Below are 14,723 nucleotides of genomic sequence, written 5' to 3' on the forward strand. Positions count from 1 at the left end.
CCGGTCAACACAGGACACCAACCAGTCGGCCGGCCTCCGCAACACCAAACCCTTCCCTCTGCGGCTGCCAAGATCACTCATCGGCATCTTGTTGTTTATAACTGTGAGCTCAGTGACGTCATACAGGAGGCGCAGGGGCTGCAGCTGGACATGACCAAGCTTTAGTCTCTATAAAGGGGAACTCCGTTTTTTTCTTTTGTGATTCAGAAAGTTATACAGATTTGTAAATTACTACTTCTGAAAAATCTCCAGCCTTCCAGTACTTATCAGCGGCTGTATGTCCTGCATGAAGTGGTGAATTATTTCCAGTCTGACACAGCGCTCTCTGCTGCCACCTCTGTCCATGTCAGGAACTGTCCAGAGCAGGAGAGGTTTTCTATGGGGATTTGCTGCTGCTCTGGACAGTTCCTGACATGGACAGAGGTGTCACCAGAGAGCACTGTGTCAGATTGGAAAGAATACACCACTTCTACAGGACATACAGCAGCTAATAAGTACTGGAAGGCTGTAGATAGAAGTAAATTACTAATCTGTTTAACTTTCTGACACCAGTTGATTTCAAAGTAAAACTCGTTCGCCGGAGTACCCCTTTAAGTGGTTATAAATATGGGCTGGGGGTCTGAATTGACCTCTGTCTATATACAAGATTACAAGGGACCCCCCTGGATCTTAGCTGATCACTGCATCTACCTCCTTCCGCATCAGCGCCTCCGCAGGACAAACAGGGTATAACACTCGGGGGCCCTACAGTTTACATGGATATAATGTGATCTATATATAGGTGTTACCCGAAGCCCCCGGGCCCCAGAGCAGAACCTGTAATGGGACCCCTGACTATGTCATGTGATTATATATAGTACTGGTCTCCTCGTATAGGGGGCACCCCATCCAGATTTATACCCAGATCTACACATCATTACTTTCATCTGTACTAAAAAGGAGAAAGATTTGACATGGCTTTGTATAAAAGTGGACAATCCCTTAAAGGCACCCATGTTGGGAGTAGTAGTATGCAGGTTGGAGACCACCGTGGTCATGGTGTGTGGCTGCCATAAGAAAGATGGAGAGATGAAGTCAGTGGCCTAGTGGTTGGTGGAGAACTACAAGTCTCAGCATGCAGCCACAAGGAGGCGGCGTATGTACTGATCACAGCTGCGTTATCTCCGGCCCTGCTGGGATAATAGTTATGACAGGTCCTTCCCCTCACATTGTGCTCCGCAGCCACATGTCATGGAGACAGGAGACATGGCCGCCGCCTGGAAATCCATTATTCTTACAATGTAAATGAGTCCGGGCTCCAGAAGGATAAAGATCCCCAAGCAACAAGTGTCTCCTGACAGCTACCCCCCCCCCCCCCCTTTATAGGCTTAACCCATTAAATACCAGGCAGCAACAAGTGGATGGATCTACATCTCCAAAGTGATCTAAGAGTATGAAATACTCCAGAGCTGCATTCACAATTCTGCAGATTCCTGAAATCCCTTAGCATCCCATTTTAGGAAGTGTTGTCTGTACCCCAAACACTGTAAAGTGACTATATGTAAGAAGTAAGAAATACAGGATATAACTCAGGATCAGTACAGGATCAGTAATGTAATGTATGTACACAGTGACCCCATCAGCAGAATAGTGAGTGCAGCTCTGGAGTATAATACAGGATGTAACTCAGGATCAGTACAGTGTCAGTAATGTAATGTATGTACACAGTGACCCCACCAGCAGAATAGTGAGTGCAGCTCTGGGGTATAATACAGGATGTAACTCAGGATCAATAATGTATGTACACAGTGACCCCACCAGCAGAATAGTGAGTGCAGCTCTGGGGTATAATACAGGATGTAACTCAGGATCAGTAATGTAATATATGTACACAGTGACCCCACCAGCAGAATAGTGAGTGCAGCTCTGGGGTATAATACAGGATGTAACTCAGGATCAGTAATGTAATATATGTACACAGTGACCCCACCAGCAGAATAGTGAGTACAGCTCTGGAGTACAATACTGGATGAAACTCAGGATCAGTAATGTAATGTATGTACACAGTGACCCCACCAGCACAATAGTGAGTGCAGCTCTGGAGTAATACTGCAGTTTTCCTGCACATTGGTTTTTAGTAACAGCCCAGAAGGAAATAACATAGAGGTTACAAGGCCGGGATGAGTGTTACTGTTTAATATTGCGGCAACAATGTTGCACAACATCACACACACTCCGGGGCCGGGCTTCTCTAGAAGAATGTTAGGTGAACTTACTGATCTCCCACCTGTATCTCTCCAGCTGTGGCTGCGGGGCATGCTGGGAGTTGTAGTTTTGCAGCAGCTGGAGAGCCACAAGTCCCAGAAGTCCCAATTATTTAGGAGGGATGCCAGGAAGGGGTATTCTAGGAGTGGGGGGGCTCTGCTGCTGGTCAGGCTTCTAGTCGCTGGACCATAAAAGCCGAGACAGTGAGAAGACATAAGCAGTGAAGCAATAAAGATATGACAGGACTGATGGAAACTGTCAGCACCCTCAGAGCTCACAATCTAAGGACCCTCAGAGCTCACAATCTAAGGACCCTCAGAGCTCACAATCTAAGGACCCTCAGAGCTCACAATCTAAGGACCATCAGAGCTCACAATCTAAGGACCCTCAGAGCTCACAATCTAAGGACCCTCAGAGCTTACAATCTAAGGACCCTCAGAGCTCACAATCTAAGGACCCTCAGAGCTCACAATCTAAGGACCCTCAGAGCTCACAATCTAAGGACCCTCAGAGCTCACAATCTAAGTACCCTCAGAGCTCACAATCTAAGGACCCTCAGAGCTTACAATCTAAGGACCCTCAGAGCTTACAATCTAAGGACCCTCAGAGCTCACAATCTAAGGACCATCAGAGCTCACAATCTAAGGACCCTCAGAGCTCACAATCTAAGGACCCTCAGAGCTCACAATCTAAGTACCCTCAGAGCTTACAATCTAAGGAACCTCAGAGCTCACAATCTAAGGACCCTCAGAGCTCACAATCTAAGGAACCTCAGAGCTTACAATCTAAGGACCCTCAGAGCTCACAATCTAGTAAGGACCCTCAGAGCTCACAATCTAAGGACCCTCAGAGCTCACAATCTAAGGACCCTCAGAGCTCACAATCTAAGGACCATCAGAGCTCACAATCTAAGGACCCTCAGAGCTTACAATCTAAGGACCCTCAGAGCTCACAATCTAAGGACCCTCAGAGCTTACAATCTAAGGACCCTCAGAGCTCACAATCTAAGGACCCTCAGAGCTCACAATCTAAGGACCCTCAGAGCTCACAATCTAAGGACCCTCAGAGCTCACAATCTAAGGACCCTCAGAGCTCACAATCTAAGGACCCTCAGAGCTCACAATCTAAGGACCCTCAGAGCTCACAATCTAAGGACCCTCAGAGCTCACAATCTAAGGACCCTCAGAGCTCACAATCTAAGGACCATCAGAGCTTACAATCTAGTAAGGACCCTCAGAGCTCACAATCTAGTAAGGACCCTCAGAGCTCTGCCCCTTGCACTCTCTAAGGCGTCTGGTGTGGCGGAGGTTCCCTGTACTTACCCCTGGCTCTGCGGCGTGAGAAGCAGCCTCCCATCGCCTCCTAGTCCTTGTCCGGCCTGGTGCAGCCGCTGCTTCCAGGACAAGGGCTGAGTCACATTACTTGGCTGTGGGCTCCAGCAGACTGAGAGCCGGGCTTGTTTGGGGAGGATAAAAGATTGAGCTGTGGATGCTCAGACTTCTCTTCCCCCAGTAGCAGCAGGAGGAGGAGGGGAAGGAACTGAGTGCAACACACTGAAACTAGAGCCCTGACAGCTGCATGGAAGCCCCTCCTGCAGGACCCAACATCTGGAGGGGGACACCATTTGTGTGCCAGGGCAGAGCCGGGCATCACCGTCACCAGACAGATCCTTGTAGAGCTAAAGGGCTACTCCACCTATAGTGCTCGGCTTATAATAGTGCAGCAGCGATATAACAGGAGGTGATATAAAGTATTGATTATGGGCCGGGGGTCTAAAGACCTGATACCAGAGAACAATAGATGACATTTAAAGGGATTACACAGCATTACGAAAAACACAGCTACGTGTAAAAACGGCGCCACCCCTGTTACCAGGTTGTATGTAGTATTACAATTCACTTCATTGGAAATAAGCTGCAAACCCCCTTTAACTGCACAGCACAGACCCCCTTTACGCCCCCTATACTGACGGTTGTCATGTATATAATATGGTATTATCTGGTAGTGGCTTATTTCCATTGTCTTGTGCTCATATATATAGACACTAAGGTACAGATGTTATAGGGTCACCCCACACATTTCCAGCACCCCTAGCCAGTAATGGGACTCATCAGGGAATCTCCCCCTAATTGTAAGTGATGCCCATGACTTCCCACCCGCGGAGCTGTATCATCCATTCACCAGTAGGTTGTCTGGCCACATAGCATCTTACAGGACATGGAAATGCCACTAGGCCCAGCTTAGGACCCCATGGCGGTCCCAGTCCCCACTGAACTGGTATCAGTCCAACCAATAGCATTTCATCCTAGTGTAGGAAAAAGACACATGTGACACAACCAGCAGAATAGTGAGTGCAGCTCTGGAGTATAATACAGGATATAACTATATGTACACAGTGACACATGTATGAGCATGTCACACGTGTGCGTCAGAAATCACATAGGTGCAAACTGCTGAATCCTCCGAACCTGAGGAACATGCCCGATTCTGATCAAAGAGAACAGATTACAGGATCTACATACCCGGCTGACTAGGAGGACTTGCTATGACAGGCGCAGCCCCTGTAATCTAATCTGTGACCTTTTACAAAAGCGAAAGGAAAACTATTCGATTAAGGACACAATAAACATTCAATGGGGAAGTGGTTGCAATCCGCTTACCTATCAATGAGATCGGCTGAGCGTCTGCTTTCTATGTATATAAGGTCACTTAGAATAACAACAACAACAAAAAAAAACTTCCTTTTTGTGCAAATTTAAAATGTCCTTTATGAGTTGCAGTACCACTTTTCACCACTTCTAGCAAAAACTTTTTTTTGCGTAGACTCCAATGCAATAGCGCCCCCACCTCTAATCTACATAAGGAAAAACTTTTGTATTGGAATTACTTGAACCCAGCACTTAACCCCTTCCCAACCCCCCCTATTCTAGTAAGAACAATGATGACTGTGTCGCCTCTGGCATAAGGTTGCCTGATGTTTTACGCTATTTTCACTTCTATAATTGACATCAGTGAAGCCCCCCTGGTGGTGTGATGCAGCCTAAGGGCACTACTACTGTGCTATTATGTTGAGAGAGTCTGGATTATCTGTTATTAGCGTTTTCCAACCCGCGGCTCTCAAGCTGCTGCAAAACTACAACTCCCATCATGCCCGGACAGCCGAAGGCTGTCCGGGCATGATGGGAGTTGTAGTTTTGCAGCAGCTGGAGAGGCGCAGGCTAGTGAACACTAAGCCACTATAGTTCTTCACTTGGTAGAGAACCCTAATTCTGCCCCTCCTTATACCCCCCCCCCATGGCCCTCTAAATACCCCCTAACCCCTATAACCCCCATTGCTCTATTAGTTACATATCTCTGCCTACGACAATGAGGGTTCATCGTACGTCATGTGACCCCGCCGTACACAACGCCCCGTATTGTTCAGCCCGTTCCCATTCTAGTCAATGAGGAAATCCACCAGAAAGGATTTCATGTTGTGTCCTCTTCTCTGCATTGTCTGCAGTAAGCCAGGCCTGGTGCTTGTGTGTATCCCATGAATGGGGTCTGCACTGGGGGCTTCTGGGTATTCTTTGTGGTGCGGTGTGGGAATCCATAGCCAGACTCCATGCATTTTAATTCAGCCTGATTATTCACAAAGACCCCCCCTCGAACCCTCCAACCCCCCATGAATCCTGGAACAAGAACCAGCTTGTGTCTTACGTTGCCTCATCCGGCCCGGAGAGGCGTCACCTCTTGTTTGGTGTATACAGAGAGCTCTATAGGGGTGATTGGGGAGGGGTACCGTATGCCGCAGGTGAGCCCCCTGTGTAATGATGTCATCCATCACATGAGCTCACATAGAAATCAATTGACGATCAGCTGGAACCCCAACGATCAGGTCTAGGGGGTGAACTTTGGCGGCCACTGCAGGAGAAATGTGGTATTGCATGGCCAGTAATACACAACTCCTCCACTCTAACTTAAAGGGGTACTCCGGCAAAAATATCTTTCTTTTCAATCAACTGGTGTCAAAAAGTTATATAGATTTGTAATTTACTTCTATTTAAAAATCGCCAGTCTTCCAGCACTTATCAGCTGCTGTATGTCCTGCAGGAAGTGGTTTATTCTTTACAGTCTGACACAGTGCTCTCTGCTGCCACCTCTGTCCATGTCAGGAACTGTCCAGAGCAGCAGCAAATCCCCATAGAAAACCTCTCCTGCTCTGGACAGTTCCTGACATAGACAGAGGTGGCAGCAGAGAGCACTGTGTCAGACTGGAGAGAATACACCACTTCTTGCAGGACATACAGCAGCTGATAAGTACTAAAAGACTTGTAATTTATTTCTATTTAAAAATCTCCAGTCTTCCAGTACTTATTAGCTGCTGTATGTCCTGCAGGAAGTGGTGCAGGACAAAAAACAGTGCCAAAAACAGTGCCACCCCTGTCCTCAGGTTGTGTGTGGTATTACGAGTCAGCTCTATTCACTGCAACAGAAGTAAGCTGCAATATCACAAACAACCTGAGGAAAAGGGTGGCGCTGTTTCTGAAAGAAAGCGACATATTTTTGTAGGCTGCCACTTGATACCATATAAGACACATGCCTACTCGATGGAGTGTGTGCTTAGGGGGTTGGGAGGAATAGTTATTGAGGGTATACGGGCACCTTAATGGGGGTATACTCATCACCTAACAAGCTGACCAGTGGGGGTCCAACCAATGAGACCCTCCACCAATTAAGGGAACAGAGGAAAGTTGGACCCATTAACGAATGAAGCACCATGCACGGCCAGCACTCCATTCAGTCTCTATGAGGTGTCTGATCACTGCTGATCGCTCCATCACTGCTCCACTCATTCGGTAGGACAATTTTCCTTTGCTCTCATGATCAGTGGGGGTGGGGTTCCATTAGTGAGACCCCCACTGATCATCTTGTTATCCCCTATCTTGTGGATAGCAGAGATAACTCTTTGAGAAGAGATTACCCCTTTAAGTCTTAAAGGGGCACTACTGTCAAAGAATAATCAGAATCTTCATGGAAAACTATTTTTATTGGTGGATTAGAATATTTTCACCAATATTGGATCTATTGGTGTCAGAAAGTTCTATAAACTTGTAATTTACATCTATTTATAAAACCTCCAGTCTTCCAGTACTTATCAGCTGCTGTATGTCCTGCAGGAAGTGGTGTATTCTTTCCAGTCTGACACAGTGCTCTCTGCTGCCACCTTTGTCCATGTCAGGAACTGGAAAGAATACACAACTTCCTGCAGGACATACAGCAGCTGATAAGTACTGGAAGACTGGAGGTTTTATAAATAGATGTAAATTACAAATTTATAGAACTTTCTGAGCCCAGTTGGTCTGAATTCCCCCCCCCCATCGGAGTACCCCTTTAAAGGGTTGTGCAATGACAAGTTATACAACTTTCTAAGAAGCTTTTGTTTTTAAGATCTCTGCTTGCGGTCATTGTATGTAAATCTCCATTGTTTATTCCTAGGAGTCATGTGACTGTCTCTGCTATCCACACTGTGACAAGTTCTGTGATCAAACAAAAGGGGGCAGCACCAGAGAATGTGACAGGAATCCAAGGAAGGGGTATATAGCGGTATACAAGGAAGGTGCGGAGGTCAGTGTATACATGTCTCCTCAGCTGTTATATAGGACAGTGTTACATAACTCACAGCGTTCACACCGCCGCACTCACTACAGGCAGAACAAGGTGGCGGAACATGAAGTATCTGAACCTCAGCGAGAAAAATTCATCAAAGCTGAGAAAAGGCAGCGTGTGTGCGAACGTGCGCTCTCACCACGGATATATATAGTGACGCCGAGCAGAGGGATTACATAAAAGGGGAAAAGAAGACAAGTCAGGAGGAGTCTAGCAGATATCACATAAGAGTCAGGGCCATCATTATAGTCATCAGCTCTGTGTGGCTGGAGTTCTACTTTACCAGCTCTGCCTGGCGCTATTGATCGGCATAGTAAATGGTAAAGGGGCTGTCCAGGATTAGAAAAAAACAGGGCTACTTTCTTGCTAAAACAGCGCCCCCCTGTCCTCAGGTTTTGTGTGATATTACAGTTCAGCTGTAATCACTTTAAGGCTATGTTCAGACACTGTAAGAAAAGATCATCCTGATCATCCAAAATCATGATCTTTAGCGCCGCTCAGTTCTGATGTTGGCGCATCCGTGCGCACCCACATCAGAACTCCCCACTGCACACAATGGAGCAAGTGGCCGAAGCCGCACGCTCCATTGTGTGAACTGACAGGATATTCACTGAATAGCGGCCGCAAAAAAATCACGTGTCAGTTTCTCGCTGCGCCGCTAGGAACCCCGGTCGGAGCGTATACTATATGTATACACTACGGCCAGGATTCCCTCAGCCTTCAGCACAACGTAAGTTCCATACTGATCACAGCCGTTGCAACAATGGCCGTGATTACTGCGGAACTTACGTTGTGTGAACATGGCCTAAAGGGGTATTCCAAGAAAAAATAACTTGTCCCCTTTCCTGTGGATAGGGGACAAGTTAGAGATCTTGGGGGGTCCGACTTCTGATCCACCCCATGATTCTTTGGTAAGAATAGAGCAGGGGGTGCAGCACGTGACCTGCGGCTCTATTCATTCCTATAGAGGTGCCAGAGAGAGCCAAGTTAGGGTAGTATTACACGGCCCGATTATCGTTCCCGATGTCCCTGCAGCCCTTGCTTTTACTTTATACATCACCTCTCCAGGCTGCAGGGCTCCTCTTGCAGTCCTCTCCCCGACTCCTGTGAGCTCCAGTATCAGAGCGGCCTGGCTCAGCCAATCACTGGCCGCAGCAGTCAACGATCAGCCAATGATTGTTGTCATCGGCTGATCATTGTATTTATTACACAGAGCGATAATCGGCCAGATAGGGCCGATTCGGACGATTATCGTTCTGTGTAATAATACGCTAAACCGGAAGAGCAATGTACTCGGCTCTCTCCAGCATCTCCATAGGAATAAATAGAGCCACAGAAGCCGGGGGGCAATACGGAGAACGCTGGGGGGTTCAGAGGTCAGATAGGGGACAAGTTAATTTTTCTAGGAATACCCCTTTAAAAAAAAACTGATCTGCAATGCCAAACACAAACTGATGACAAGGGTGGCGCTGTTTCTGGAGGAATGCCACCATGTTTTTCTAAGCCTGGACAACCTCTTAATTCTGTATGATTTTTTGTGGTGTTGCACTATATGGCACTATTATGTTATTATGTTAACAATTGCTTATTGATCCTTTCTGGTTTTTAAAGGGAACCAATCAGCCCAATTGCCAGTCATTTCCCTGCCACGCGCAGTGAGATTAAACGCCATCTAAATCTCTATACATTGCTATAGGGAACCAAACCAGCCTGATTGGGCTGATTGGTTCCCTTTAAGGCATTGCACGCTCTGGCATTATTATATTGGCACTTTCATAGTGATTCTCAATAGATGGCGTACCAGTTCTCTATGGTTCCTAGTAGTAGTGTTGCACTCCATGGTGCCATTATATTGGTCCTTTCATATTGATTCCCTACGGTATTTTTTAGCGTTGCACTGTATGGTGCTATTACAGTGGCAATATTATATTGCTTCTTTATGGTAGTTTGTAGTGTTGCACTGTATAGCCTTATTATAATATCACTGTATAGCAGTACTATATTGACTCTGGGTGGCAGTGATATTTTGTACTATTATATTAGCACCATACAGCATTACATATACATGCACAAACATCTGAAATCAGAGAACAATATGGGACCATAGCAGATTTTTCACTCTAAGCGCTATTCTAATACTATAATACTATTATTCCTTGGCGCCATCCACCATTCAAATAACAGAACGGTATCCCTCTATATTATGGGGGCACTCCGGCAAAAATCTCTTTCTAGCCTGACACAGTGCTCTCTGCTGCCACCTCTGTCCATCTCAGGAACTGCCCAAATCCCCATAGAGAACCTCTCCTGTTCTGGACAGTTCCTAACATGGACAGAGATGGCAGCAGAGAGCACTGTGTCAGACTGGAGATAAAACAGCACTTCCTGCAGGACACGCAGCAGCTGATAAGTACTGGAATACATTAGGTTTTTAGTAGAAACAAATTACATATCTATATAACTTTCAGAAACCAGTTAATTTGAAAGTAAAAGTTTTTCGCAGGAGTACCCCTTAAAGCCAGGTGAGCCCCAAGGCTATTGCATGCTGCGGGGATACATCATAGAGCCCCTGTCCCGTCTCTCACCTTGGTCCACACTGGATACAGGTTTAGTATCATTATACGTCTTGGCTACAGATGGTTCCTTGTTGTTCGCTTGTTTCACCTGGAAATCGGCCCCGACACTGGCTGTAGGTGAGGCCGTTGTACAAGGTAAAACGTTCCTCTCATAGTAGCCGGGGTTGGTGATGTTCCCGGCCGGGTTGTACTGGGCCACCAGAAAGTAGACTTTCTTCCCATCCGTAGCCAGTCCCAGGCCGACCTCCTTGGACTCCTTCCAGACAACTTGTGTGAAGTGACCTTCAATAATAGTGATAGGAACAGGTCAGACGTGCAAGTCTATAGGTCAGGACTAACAGATAGATATTTTGGCCACTAGAGGCGCTGTTTACTGGCACATTGTATATTAGAGCTCCTTACCTGTGTTGCTGGAGAAGCCGGAGTTACTGAAGTCGTAGTTTTTTATCTCGCTGTACCAGCTGTCCACAGGCTCATTCCCTATAGAAGGATTTTATTACTATATATTGTGCTCAATGTATTATTGTGTGTTCACAGATTATGATATACCCATGGCCCTGAGCTACAGGTAGGGCATATGATGTATAACAATGAGGAAGATGTAGTCTGATGTACGTAGAGGGAACACTTCATCTCCCACAATGCACCACAGCAGAGACTGTGTGCAGACACTGAACCTGCAGCAGGGAGATATGAGGCTCTGAGGCCTGACAGATAAGGGATTGCAGACAACGCTTTGGATGGGAATAACTCATCATAGAACTTAGCGTTAGTCACCCATATTGTCCTTACAGAATTGCAGATTGTATGGAAAGGCTGTTAGCAACAGCGCCACTCTGCTTCATAGGTTATGACTAGTACTGCAATCCCTTTTATTTCAATGGGGCTAAGCAGCAATACCAGGCTGTGAACAAGAGTGGCGCAATTTACAAAACCAAAATGCAGCTTCGTTTTTTTTTCTAATCACTGTTACTCTCACCTAAAAAAAAAAAAAAGTTTAAAACATCACATGGACAGACAGTGTTTCGATGTTCAGACCCCCCAACTGCTGGATATAGCCAGAGGAGGTGCGCAGCTTCTTGGTGGTGGGCTGTCAGTGACCTCATACCTGCTAGGTCTTTGGGGCTGGAGCTGCTCTTATAGTATAGGTTTTCTCCATGGTCGCTGTCGCTGTGTTGTAGGGTCCGGATAGAGAGCAGGTGGTCGGCCCATTTCTGCGCTGACTTGCAAAGATCTCTGTTCAGCTGGAGAGGAGGGGATCCGTGCAACTTCCGATACTTATTATGGGCGGCCAGGAAATCCTGCTCAAACTGCTTGATATCAATACCTGATCAATAGCAGACATAATTTATGTTAGATCTAGCAGATCTCAGCCTGTAAATAACTAGACACATAGCTCCCTCTAGTGGTCACTTGTCATATTACAATCCAGGGGACATCAGTCCTCATACGCTTTCCTTTATCTGGGGCAAAGATTCAGGTTGCCACCAGGCGTGTGACTATAAAGAGCCAGGCCCCATGCCAAGCACTGGAACGCTGTACCCCTCCCAAACATCTACCAGCCCTATGTGATCAGTCATACGTGACTTAGGATCAGAGTATGCATTTAGAGGGATTATCCAAAATCAATGTTTGTAAGCTCTATGGAGAATAAACATAGCGCTGACCAAGTATGCAGGCAACCTCTCCATTAATTTGGGAGACATTTGACCTCCATCTTTGCGACTGATAGGGTCTCAGTGGATGCACCGCCACTGGAATAGCTGTCTTCACAGATCACAGCTGATCATTGGAGGCCCCAGCACTAAACCCCTCTATCAATAAAGGATTGTCAGATGTGGACAAACCCTTTAAGAAATGTCTATTCTCTGAAATTAAGGGCGCTTTATAAATAATAATAATAATAATAATAATAATAATAATAATAATATTATTATTATTCTCATGTGGAAATCAGACATGTAATGATCTTTATCAGTAACCTGCAACCTATGACTCTTTAGCTGTCATGTAACTACAAATCCCAGCATGCCTTAGCAGCAGATGCAGTTACAGCTGCAGGCTACAGGCCATTACATGTTAATGTAATATCAGCTGCTGGTCACCTTGTTCTTGGACCTGCAGACCGGCAAACTTCCTGCTGAACGCCATGTCTGACCTAAAAGAAAGAGAGAAGAACATTAGACGGGTTATTCTGCGGGGGCTTAGATACACCAGAGCCCATAGAATAAACATGCAGGCGATGTATCAAAGCTACTGCATAGGATGAGTGCTGCGGTTGCCCCTAGCAACCAATCAGTTTCTATATGTGTTCACACTACGTAAAAAACACGGCCGTTTGCGCAAATACGGCCATTGTCATGAAATACGGGCGTGTTTTTTTAGTAGTGTGAACATAGCCTTGGGCTGGAGGCTGGTTGGTTGCTATGGGCAATGGCTCCGCTCCATCCTGCTCTGGGAGTGATAGTTCTGCCCTAATAGTAATCACAAGGCTCCTTCCGCTTTTCTTATCCTCATATCTAGAACAATCTGGTAGCTTCTGATTATAGCGCCGTCCTCGTGTGTCACTTCTGCTGCTGGTAACCACAGCGTGAGTCATCACCGAGCCGGTGAAAGGTGAAATATGTCCTCACCAACATCTATAAGATTATACAAGATAGCACAACAGCGCCGTGCTTTATAATGTCCTGTTATATTCTCAAGGCCAGTGTGTAGGCGGTGTATCTAACCCGGGTGATACTGTGCTGCTGAGCTGTGTATCTAAGCCTATCATGTGATATTGTCAGCTAAACAATGGAGTCTAATAGCCCTATGGCTGAGTGATTAATGACCGAACAGGCCGCTTGTAATGGGGCAGCGATCAGCTGATGAATACTCAAAAAATCATCAGCCATCAGGCACTCGTCTCCGACCACTGAGTGCACCAGAGGGCCCGCACCATTACTGAGCTCCAGGCCTATCTGTGTGTCTATGGGTATCTAAGGCCCGTTACTCTCTGTATCTGACAAGGATGGTGTATCTAAGGCTTATTTCACACCATGTCTGACAGAGATGGTGTATCTAAGGCTTATTTCACACCATGTCTGACAGAGATGGTGTATCTAAGGCCCATTACTCTCTGTATCTGACAAGGATGGTGTATCTAAGCCTCATTTTACTCTGTGTCTGACAGGGCTGGTGTATCTAAGGCATATTACTCTATGTATACACCAGTAAACACCGGGGCTTTTCCTGCACAGTATACACCAGTATACACCGGGTCTTTCCTGCACAGTATATACCAGTATACACCGGGGCCTGACCATATGCAATGCACACATGTATGAGCCAATGCATTAAAGTTGCCTGAAGGCGCTGCATACACTGATAACATAGTGATAGTGATGGAGCGAGCCCTGGTGGTATTTGCTGGGCTTATTCAGTGGGTGGGGTTCGTGGCAATGTGTCAGGGCAGTGCTTATCCAAGGCAGCAAAGCACAATGCAAACAGCCGCCTAATCACATGTCAATAGTAATAGTGATGTGCACACATGTAATGACTGCGGGTGCACCGGGTGGTGCTGGCACGGCTATGGGACCAGTACAGTGCCAAGGTACCCCACAATACACCCTGCACAGGGTACACCTATCTGTGAGATACACTGCCTGCTTCATCTCCCACAGCTGGGGAGGCCGAGATGGTAATGGCGCTGTGTAAGGGGTAAAGCGTCATTTCCTCACCAGACTTATACTACGTCACCTTCAATAAAAGAGTCATTGGACATTTTATTGTGCTAGTTGTCATGGAAATATGTATATGCTGTAATGTGTGTATACTGTGTCTGTATACTGCGTATCCTGTGTGCCATGCTGTGACATCATCATGCCCTGGCAGAGGAGATGCCAGCATCACTTTGGTACCAGGGAGATGATGCTAAATATAGCTGTGGGTGTTGTGTCACTAAAACATCAGGACAATGTACAAGTACTGTACCTTTAAGACTTTTCTGCAACCATCAAGATTACTGCACCAATCAGCACATTTATAACCATCAAGCTTATAGTGCCATTCAGCACATCTATAACTATCAACCTTACAGTGAAATTCAGCACTTATATATTCATCAAGCTTACAACGCCATTCACATTTATAACCATAAAGCTTACAGTGTCAATCAGAACATCTATAACCATCAAGCTTACAGTGCCAATCAGAATATATATAACCAACAAGCTTACAGTGCCAATCAGAACATATATAACCAACAAGCTTACA

At 46.2% G+C, this 14,723-nt stretch overlaps 1 protein-coding gene across 4 annotated transcripts in view; it reads right to left on the reverse strand.

The window, feature by feature from the left end:
- LOC138802483 (uncharacterized) overlaps nt 1-14,723 on the reverse strand; it is a 43,593-nt gene that overhangs the window by 15,687 nt on the left and 13,183 nt on the right. For all 4 annotated transcript variants that reach the window (XM_069985856.1, XM_069985855.1, XM_069985854.1 and 1 more), the window contains exons 2-5: nt 12,575-12,627; nt 11,578-11,796; nt 10,872-10,949; nt 10,479-10,751 (exon numbers count right to left, since the gene is read on the reverse strand). In XM_069985856.1, the coding sequence (XP_069841957.1) occupies nt 10,479-10,751; nt 10,872-10,949; nt 11,578-11,796; nt 12,575-12,620 (616 nt within the window). In that variant the 5' untranslated portion in view covers nt 12,621-12,627. The remainder of the gene's footprint in view (nt 1-10,478; nt 10,752-10,871; nt 10,950-11,577; nt 11,797-12,574; nt 12,628-14,723) is intronic.

The sequence above is a fragment of the Dendropsophus ebraccatus genome, chromosome 10, assembly GCF_027789765.1.
Source record: "Dendropsophus ebraccatus isolate aDenEbr1 chromosome 10, aDenEbr1.pat, whole genome shotgun sequence".
NCBI classification, from domain to species: Eukaryota; Metazoa; Chordata; class Amphibia; order Anura; family Hylidae; genus Dendropsophus; species Dendropsophus ebraccatus.